At 42.5% G+C, this 10,595-nt stretch overlaps 2 gene segments (V, D, J or C); both read left to right on the forward strand.

Moving 5' to 3' along the window:
* The first annotated feature begins 2,757 nt into the window (after window positions 1–2,757).
* LOC119618217 (T cell receptor beta variable 27-like) lies at window positions 2,758–3,454 on the forward strand. The segment is given in 2 exon segments: window positions 2,758–2,896; window positions 3,026–3,454. Coding segments are annotated over 2 exon segments (447 nt in total).
* A 1,273-nt stretch (window positions 3,455–4,727) lies between these two features.
* On the forward strand, window positions 4,728–8,696 carry LOC103227067 (T cell receptor beta variable 28-like). The segment is given in 3 exon segments: window positions 4,728–4,790; window positions 8,143–8,227; window positions 8,368–8,696. Coding segments are annotated over 3 exon segments (477 nt in total).
* The last annotated feature ends 1,899 nt before the right edge of the window (window positions 8,697–10,595 follow it).

Consider the following 10,595-nt stretch of genomic DNA (forward strand, 5'->3'; position numbering starts at 1 on the left):
ACCACTCCGATATTCCACTAGAGGGCACTAACATATTCCTGTAATATAAACATTAAAATTCAGATAATGGTGGGAGGGAAAGTTTGATAAATTTTAACACTGTAGTATGAATTTAAAAACATGAGATATAAATATCTCTCATTGGGGTCTTTCAAAAGTTAATCATATAGTACAAGAAAATACATAAACTAGAATGACTTTCTCAGAACTGAAACGGCCTGAGTATAAGTGAAATAGAATTTGAAGTGTGGTGAGAATTCTGCAGTCTATTCCTGGGCTCAATATCACATGGAAAAAAAAAAGATTGCTTTATATTTAAAGGGACAGGTCATAGGTTCTCTTACAGGGGTTTTTAGGAAATGGTTCATCAGTTTAGTAGGTGTTAGCTTAATTACCTTTATCGTGACACTGTTGCCCCGGTTGGGTGGATGAACAGTCCCTAAAAAGAGAAGGAAGAGAGCAAAGACGGAAAAAGTATGAAGGAGAGGAAGGGATGTCACGGCATAGAATGAAATGCTTCCCATTAAAATGCAAAGGTGAAGGGAGATGTTTCAGAGTGACCAGCCGTCTAGAGGGTTCTGTTTACTTTCCATTCCCAATGTTAGGGACATAGGAGTCTGCCCTACATTAGGGAAGTAGAAAAGAATAAGTTTTCAGAATTCCTAAATATGGTGGAATTGGGTAGAAAAGATCAGAGGGAAGGTTGTAGGAAGGAAGGGTGGGAAAATCAAATAACTGGCTCCTACTGTAAGGCTATTGGGGTCTCAGGCTAACAGCATCATTTTAGTACCTTGGTTGATGTAGAAAAGGAAACAAGAGAGCAGAATAGCCTCACAGTCAGAGGAACAGGGAGGGAGACGCCGCATAGCTGAGGAAAGTGAATTAGCTGGTAGAGGGACAGGATATAGAATTAGCTACCTCCTAAATTTTGAATTAATCTAAAATGAAAAGAGATTGGGGAAAATTATAATACTCCGAAGTGTAATTATGCACTTGTTCAACTTTGGAAACACCACAGAATGTGGGGAAATCCAATATCCCCTAATAGTGAGCTTAGCTATGTGGATGTGAGTAAATTCTGAAAGATTTTGCTATTTGGGATGGCAAGGTTCACTAAGTAACATTGTTTACCTGTGGTGGGTTTTTAGAACGAAAGCTATTTTCCCTCTCTTAACACCCAAATTCACAGCTAGGATATGGAGGATTTGCTAGGACAATGCAAACACCTGTGGCTGAAGTAGAGACAAGCTCTCTCCCTACATTTTTTTCCAGAAAGGAGTGGTCCAGAAATAGAAAAAGAGAGAATACTCCTCCTTAGATCAGAGCTAAGGTCCTGATAGCAATCACTCCTTCCTCAATGCACGGAATGGAAACTGTTTAGAGCTGCACCTATCACCGTGAAGGGGTCTGGGGGCAAGGAACTCATCCCTGAGCTTTGAGGGTAGCCCTGAAAACTGGGAGGGGACCCCTTCTTGTCTGGAGATGACAATGATTTGGCAAAACAATGACGGGCTCTGTGAGACTCTACCTGTGGTAGGAAACAATCGAGAAGAAAGGGGTAGCCTCCTTCCATTCCACCATCCAGGAATACATTGGTTCCTACAACGTACAAGAAGGATTCAAAGGTATACCAGTGTCAAAAATCACAATGAGGACTATAAATACATGCAATTTTTATTCATCAACTATTTAAAAAATTCAGAAAAGCTCAAAGGTGTTCAAGGAGGAAGACATTCTGGGGAAACCTAGGAAAGTCACCTCAATGCAGGAAGAACATACCTAGGCAGAAAAGAGAGCAGTACCAGCAGCTGCTGGAAGAGCTAAGAGAAGCTTGACACTCCTGGCCCCAAACACTGCCTGGCTACAACACAATATCCACGGACAGACACCTTCCATGTGCAGCAAGCTGTGGCGTGGCAAGAAAGCAAACACATACCAAAAGCAGGCAGGAAGCAGAGCTGGCTGGTGAGACTCTGAGGTTGTTGCAGGAAGCAGATGTTACCTCTGCCTTTCACCAGCTTCTTCTGGGGAAAAGAAGATGCTCCAGATGCCGTCCTTGGTGGAAACAGCTGCTAGCTCTAGCAACGATGACTAAGCCAATTTTGCTAAACAGCAAAGAAGCTGTGTGTCTTGGATTTTAAACAGCATATAGACTAGCAAAATAATCTCTGATGTGAATCTGAGATTTTACACCTTAGACTCTTTTAAAAGGTAGTGACTAAAAATATATACCAGTAGATAAATGAAGTCAGGGATATACTTGGAATTTTTTCTGCCAGAGTAGAAATGACTTCAAAAAATATCATAATGCAACTTTCATGTAATCCCAGCTATTGGGGAGGCTGAGGCAGGAGTATTGCTTGAATCCGGGAGGTGGAGGTTGCAGTGAGCCAAGATCATGCCACCACACTCCAGCCTGGGTGACAGAGTGAGACTCTGTCTCAAAAAAAAAAAAAAAAAAAAAAACAAGAAGAAAATGCAGCTTTCAATAGCATAAGCTTTATGTTCTCACACTTCTAAGTGATAATCAAATGTGTTATACCACTTTATACCCTGAGATCCAAAATACATAAAATTTGACAATTTGTACAAGACTGTATTAATAAGAAAATGTAGCACATGTATAAAGAGAAGCAGCCTCACACAGATTAAGGAAAATGACATTGATCACAAATGTCCTCAGCCTGGGTTGGCTGTGTTGCCTTTGTACACTTCAGTCCTCTGAGCTGAAGTGGGAGTGGTTTCTCTCCTGAAAATGTTTCTGAGGCCCAAATAGCTGAAGAGGTGGAGACATTACAGAAACCAACTGGAGCCCCCAGAACTGGCAGACACCTGCCTGATGCTGCCATGGACCCCCAGCTCCTTGGCTATGTGGTCCTTTGCCTTCTAGGAGCAGGTGAGTCCCAGAACACACGGGCAACTTTTGGCCTTATTTTGTAGGCCTCAGCCCAAGGTGTCTCCTAAAGGCATCAGCATTGGAGAGCCCCCTCAGCTCTGCCTCTAACTCTGTCCCCTTCCTTTACAGGCCCCTTGGAAGCCCAAGTGACCCAGAACCCAAGATACCTCATCACAGTGACTGGAAAGAAGTTGACAGTCACTTGTTCTCAGAATATGAACCATGAGTATATGTCCTGGTATCGACAAGACCCAGGGCTGGGCCTGAGGCAGATCTACTATTCAATTAATGTTGAGATGGTTGATAAGGGAGATATTCCTGAAGGGTACATCGTCTCTCGAAAAGAGAAGAGGAATTTCCTCCTGATCCTGGAGTCGCCCAGCCCCAGCCAGACCTCTCTGTACTTCTGTGCCAGCAGTTTATCCACAGTGCTACACAGCCAGCTGCTCTCTGCACCAAAACAGAGGGTAGCTGCAAGAACAAGGAGACTCCTCCTTCAGGAGACCACTTGCCGACCAACAGGATAAACTTCCTCCATCATCCCACAGAAGCCCTTCCCCACTCCCCAGCCTCAGGGACTCTGCAATGCAGCCACTCTGTGGAACCAGGGGTCCATATTCTACCTGCTGTACCAGTGAGGTTTCAAAGTTGGGCAGGACAAGCTAACTGAGTTAGGTCTACTGCCAGGGTACTCTCCAATCCTTTCTTCTTGTGGAGCTTAAATCTTCAAATTCAACTAAGCTGTTGGCCAAAATGAAGACTCCATTTACAATCTAATGGGTCTCAACAATATTTGGTCCTGTATAGGTCCTGAACAGGACCTCCAGGTCCTATTCCATAGATTTTGTCACTTGGAGGAACACCATGTTTGGAGTTATTGACGAAACCCAACACCTCCTATTTTCTTCCTCTCAGCAGATGGTCCGAATGCCCAAGTCAGAGATGCAAGACTGAGCTTCACTGTCTCTCTGACTTTCCCCTTCCACACCGAATCCACCACCCCATCCTGCATTCTTCTGAGTACTAAATTCCTCACAAATTTTACTAACTTCACTGATCTCACCTGGATCCCTCTAGCCACCTTCCCAGTAGCCACCCGACCTGCAAACCTGCGACCTACCCCCACCCACAATCACTCCCTCAAGCTAACCCTTTGGCTTATTTCTATTAACTAGCTAAAGTCTCAAGTTCATGTTAGTTTGCAAGTCTCTCAGCCCCTCCATGATGTGACCTTTGCAAATCCGCCCACCTTTCTAACAGTGACTTCCCCTATCCGTCAACTACCACAACTGCCTGCATCTACTCCAGAAATATCCCACTTCTCACAGGTCCACAAATATGTCCACTGCTGACTCACTCCTGGGTCTTCATCTACAATGGTCACTCTACCCAGAATACCATATCTCTCTGGTATTCATCTGTTTTTACAGCTGCTCTTTTTGTGCAGACTGCAGCTGACTGTGCAATGCTGTGAATAAACTGCTGGCGCAAACGTACAGAGAGGCCTGGACTGGGTGACTCCAGGATCGGGGACCAATTCATAGACCAATTTAGAAGTCACTTCCTCTAGCATGATTTCCTTGAATCATTGACTGGGTTATTTCTCTGCCGTGTGTTCTTCTAACAGCCAGAGCTAATACCGACACTGAGACGCCACCATGAACTCACCAGCCGTTGACTTCTCTGTTCTATAGCTTTTTGCCTCTTTGGAATAGGTAGGTCATGGGTACAGGTATGATGTCCTTGAACTTGGTTTGCTAGACCCTACATTAAGCCTTTTTCTGGTGGTTATACATCAGTATATTTCCTAAGTTCTCTCTTTTTAGCCACAATGTCCATGAATGCTGGTGTCACTGAAATTTCAGTTTATCAAGTTTCACAGTCAGAAAAGAAAGTACTATAATACAATCAGAATATGTTTTATGATCCATATGTGCTGAGCCAGACAAGAGCCGGGAATGAAGCTCCAACTAATCTATTTCTCAGTTGGTGCTTAGAGTACAAACAAATAGAAAGTCTCTAATAGACCTGTGTCTCTTGAGATAAGACTGAGCATTTCTTTTTCTTTTTCTTTTTTTTTTTTTTTATATACTTTAAGTTCTATTTCTTGCAGTCTACAGACATCCAGCTCTTCGCAGACACAGCCAGCCGTTAACCCGAAGCACTGCACAGCCACTTCCTCTCTGCACAGAAAAGGCTGTCACAGGGGAGAGGTGGTCTTACCTTCCAGAGCCTGCCCTTACCAGAGGAAGCCACTCCTACCACAGAAACACTTAGGGGCCTTTCCCAGCTCTTTGCACTGAGACTTATGGAGCTCTGAGGGCCCCAGTCTGTAAAAGTCCATCCCTGGCCTGGCGCAGTTGCTCACACCTGTAATCCCAGCACTTTGGGAGGCTGAGGTGGGTGGATCACGAGGTCAGGAGTTCGAGATCAGCCTGGCCAACATTGTGAAACCCTGTCTCTACTAAAGATACAAAAAATTAGTCAGGCATGATGGTGCACACCTGTAGTCCCAGCTACTTGGGAGACTGAGGCAGGAGAATCGCTTGAACCCAGGAGGTGGAGGTTGCAGTGAGCCAAGATTGCACCACTGTACTCCATTCTGGGCGACAGGATGAGACTCCGTCTCAAAAAAAAAAAAAAATCTATCCCCAGATCACGGTGCACCTGTGAGATGGAGTTGTCAATGTCCTCCTTCCCTTCCTTCTCATTTGCTGTTTCAATAGGGCTTCCTCAGCCTGGGCTCCTTATTGGAATTGACCTGCATCAATCCAGTGCCCCCTCACACCACCTACTAGAGAAGGCTGCATTCTACATTATGGTCTTCAGGGATCCTCTCTGGGGCCCCACATGCTTCCCTTTTTGTTTACCTGTGTCTCAGGGGACAATTTTAATCTTAGTCTTATACTTTTCATTTAAGCAGGTTAGGCTACACCATGCACTTACAGATTTTGCCAATAGAAGCTTTGAGACTTCACATCTTGTAAAATAAAAAAAAAAAAATTGTACTAAAGATAAGAATGTTTATGGATGTAAAGTTCTTCATGTAAGCAAATAGTCTGGTGAAACTGAAGTTCAAAGGTGTTTGTGTGGGGTAGCTGCGTCAGTATGCTTGATTTATGGTAAGGCCAAGTCTGTTGGATTAGACATTAGATATTAACAGTAATGTCAAAACTAAGGAATATAGTCTGAATAATTATGATAACTATTTTATATTATTGCAAACAACTTAAAAACTATTATATGACTATGATTGATTCATACTATGCATGGATACAGTTTCAAAACCTATTTAGACCTTTAGAAAGTTTTAATGAATAATGCTAGCAAAATAACCACAAGTAAAGTGTTACTGGAAAATGCAGTATAAGCATCACACTGACAGTTGTAGCTGACCCTTTTGTTTTGATCAGTGGTTCTCGATGTGTACCAAAATTACTTGGTGAGATTTCTTTTTATTGTGGGAATAACACTTAGCATGAAATCTAACCTTTAAACAAAATCAATGTTCAATATGATATTGTTAACTATAGGGACAATGTTGTATAGCAGATTTCTAGAACATAATTATCTTGTATAATGGAAACTTTACACCAATTGAATGGCAACTCAGCACTTCCTTCTCCCATTTTCCTGGCAATTATCATTCTGCTCTCTGCTTCTCTGTGTTTGACATAATGCTAAGTGAAATAAGCCAGTCCCAGAAGGATAAATGTTGCATTGAAGGAGTCTTTTATCACCAAACTATTTAGAATCCCTGGCACTCGGTGATAATAAAAGCAAAACCATTTCACTTGGGTTTTATGATTGTTTTAAAATGCTTTGCATCCTTTATCGCTTGCACCTGGGGCTGAACGCATCTACCACCCCATTATTGGGTGGTAGATGTGAAGGGCACCACCTTCTCCCCAACCCCATCAGGTAAACCTACACATGTGAGCACTCACATGAACCTACACATGTGGATTTGAACCAGGTTCAAACCCAGGCAACATAGTTCCAAAGCCTGCCCTGTTAACCAATATGCTACTTGTAGTAATTATTAAGTATATTGTATGAGAAACTAAGACTGCTCTCAATAAAATATATTTTGAGAGTGAGGGGAGAGAGAGAGACCAAGAGAGACAGACAGACAGAGAGAGAGAGAGAAAGAGAGGCACAGAGAGAGAGAGAATGGTAAGGCTGGTCAGGAGAAAAATTACCTTCACTTTCAAAGACTGATACTCACCAGAAGAACTCATTGGACCTTGTGCTTGTACTCATAGCAAAGATGTATCACAAAGATGTAGTAAGAATACCATGATAACAAGGAACAAAGACATGGTGGAGTTTGGAGAAATCCACATGAGACTTCTTATGTTCTCTTCTTCCGCGAGAGAGCACACTCTCACCCCAACAGTGACAATGCAGCAACGTAAGAACAACCTTTCCTCCCAGGGAAGCTCATTAGAGATTCAGCACCTCCAATACTTTTGGTGGCTGGTGTTAGGTGCTGAATTGTGTCATTAAACATTCATATGTTGAAATCCCAGCCTCCAGTACTTAAGAATATGACTATGTTTGGAGATAAGGATTTTACAGAGGTGGTTAAGGTTAAATGAGGTCCTCACTAATACGACTAGGATCCTTATAAGAGGAAATTAGGACACAAACATGCATAGAGGGAAGACAATGTGCAGACACAGGGGGAAGCCATCTACAAGCCAAGGAGAGAGGCTCCACGAGAAACCAACTCTGCTGACACCCCAATCTTGGATGTCTGGTCTCCAGAAGTGTGAGAAAACACATTTCTGTTGTTTAAAATGTGGTGACTTACGGCAGCCCTCGCAAAATAATTCAGCTGATCACATTGGCACCCTCTGCCTATCGTGCAGCAGAATTCCAGACTTGCAGTAAAGCAGGTGTTCAGCCTAACCCACATGGTTTGTGCAAGCAGTCTAGGCACACTAAGCCATGCGTACCAGTTACTGATGGTGGGAAAACTCCCAAAATTCAAGTTCGCAGATGCAAATCAAGAGCCAACCGTGCAAGCAGGCCCTTCTAAGGATGGCAGTCTCAGGCCCACTGTGTCAACTCTTTTCTATATGTGCACACACACACAGTGACACACAGTGACACTTCCGTGAGCACAAGGGGTGCCCTTCACTCTCTAGCACCTCTAGGCCCTTTCTAGTCTAGACAATGGCTGAGGAATTATGAGTGTGGGCCGGGACAATGACATCACAAACCGTCAACCCACAGCCTAGTCCTGGGAGAAGACCTATTATTTCTTCAAAGCAGCCATGGGAACCAGGCTCCTCTGTTATGTGGCCTTTTGTTTCCTGGCTGTAGGTGAGTCCTGGGAGTCACTGGGTCTGGGGAGTTGGTGGCAACTCCTGTCCTACTATTTCGAGGTCTTGTATATAAAGCTTTTCTCTCCTCAGGTTCCCTGGTGGCCTGTTTTTTTCACCCTTGCTTTCTGCCTCTCACAGGCCTCGTGGATGTGAAAGTAACCCAGAGCTCAAGGTATCTAATCAAAAGGACGGGAGAGAAAGTTTTTCTGGAATGTGTCCAGGATATGGACCATGAAAGAATGTTCTGGTATCGACAAGACCCAGGTCTGGGGCTACGGCTGATCTATTTCTCATATGATGTTAAACTGAACGAAAAAGGAGACATTCCTGAGGGGTACAATGTCTCTAGAGAGAAGAAGGAGCACTTCTCCCTGATTCTGGGGTCCGCCAGCACCAACCAGACATCTATGTACCTCTGTGCCAGCAGTTTATCCACAGCACAGCACAGCCACATACTCTCTGCATAAAAAGAGCAGATATAAGAGAGAAGAGGCCCTAACTCAGGGCAGGTGCTGACGCCAATGGCACATTTGTGCTAAATAGAAAAAAGTGGCCGCTAAGGAGAAATTAGCTCCATAAGCATAGTTCTTTGCAAGGAGAGAATGAGGTATTATTTTTCACCCCTATACAAGACAGGGACTGTTCTGGATTTAATCCCCCCAGTCTAACGTGTTGTAAATTCACAAGTCCCAACAAGGAGGAGAAGTCTTCTCGCATATTCACACCGTAGCCCTGTTCTACCATTTCATTAATTTTACCTGCCCTTTTCTAGCCTTGTCTCTCGTACTGTGACTTTCTGCTTTGCTTAGTATTTTGTTCTTGGTTGATATTTCACTACCACTAAGTGATATTTCACTTAGTAATTTCCACTTAGTAATTTGTTCTTGGTTGAATTTAACATATTCTAAATTCTTTAGATGATTTTTACTGTCCATGTGCTGATTCAAGAGAAAGTTTGTGGAATTTCAATTCTGTTCATTCAAGTTTGAAAGAGAAAAACTCTGATTAAAACAAATCTTATTCCAGGTTCTCTGATCAATCTCATTTTGCTGGAAAAAAATTCTGATCACAGAAGGTTTAAACTATGCTGCAGAAGGTGGTAGGAATTTGGCTATAACTGCACTCATACTCTTCTGGAAAAAGTGTGTATTTGTTTTGAAGAATAAAACACAAGCTCTTCTGTCAGTAAAAATTAACAGTGCTTTGGAAATACAAATAAATGTAAAGGGTATTAGAAATCCCAAACTGCAGAGCACTTGCACAATTATTATTGGCAAGACAAAACAGGCATCTGAAAACATATTTTGATTCAGTGCTAAACTTTTGTGTGGAAGAAGTCAGAGAAAAAAATATAATCAATGTGTATTACAGTATTCAAGATTAAGTTTGTATGAGATAGGACTTGAGCTGATTTTGAATACAAGTAAATGAGGGAAGAGAAACTATCAAAAGAAAGAAATACCCTGCAAATGTTTCTGTGAGAGATTCTACCGGAATGAAGAGGAAGATTCTTTCCCTGAGGAAAGGCAGGAATCACATTTCTCCTGGCTGAGGTCAACATCCAGAACAGAGAAAGCACATCTTCCCAGAATATCATTAAAATCCTTTCCCTTTTGCCCCGAGAATACACTGTAGCGGTGCTTGCTACTACAGCATTTCCCCCGAGATAACACACAAGGTTTGATACAAGAAATTCTTTTGCCACCTTCTAAACATTACAGTGCTTAACTCCTACATCCTGTTTGAGAAGGAGCATTCTGAGCACACGATTAGCTATAGAAACTTCAGACTGACGTTGATTAAAAGGGTGCTGAAAAACCATCACAAGCCAGGGCAGCAACGTCTCTGAAGTCGTCCATGGTCTGATGATGTCACACCTCCTCCTCTTCACCTGACTGGAAGACATTTTCCCAAGAGCATTACCACCAACATCAAAGAAAAAAAACCCAACTGGTCACTGCAACTTTTGCTGCTCACACAACGACGAGGATGGCAAGATGGCAAGATCTGTAGAGAATGGCAATATTTTTCTGTGGAATGTGATGTTCCACTTTCTGTTGTTCTGTGCTTTGAAATTTTCCCATGCAAAAAAAATTATCGAATACTGATTATTATATACATTTCTGTGACGTTAGACTTAGAGGCAAGTTCTGTTTAGAAATAATTCCAAGAACAGTTTTTATATTTTATTTTCATGTTGATAATCAGTTAGATTTGCTTCAGCCTCAAAGAGCGTGTTTATGTCAAATTAAATGAATGCTGGCAGGGAGCTGCACTTTTTTTACTAAACAGGAAAAGAGTTAAATAACAGAACACTGTATCTACAAACTTTCATATTTAGTGAACCTTCAGGGTTTCTGAGAGTC

This window comes from Chlorocebus sabaeus, chromosome 21 (assembly GCF_047675955.1).
Source record: "Chlorocebus sabaeus isolate Y175 chromosome 21, mChlSab1.0.hap1, whole genome shotgun sequence".
Classification (NCBI taxonomy): Eukaryota; Metazoa; Chordata; class Mammalia; order Primates; family Cercopithecidae; genus Chlorocebus; species Chlorocebus sabaeus.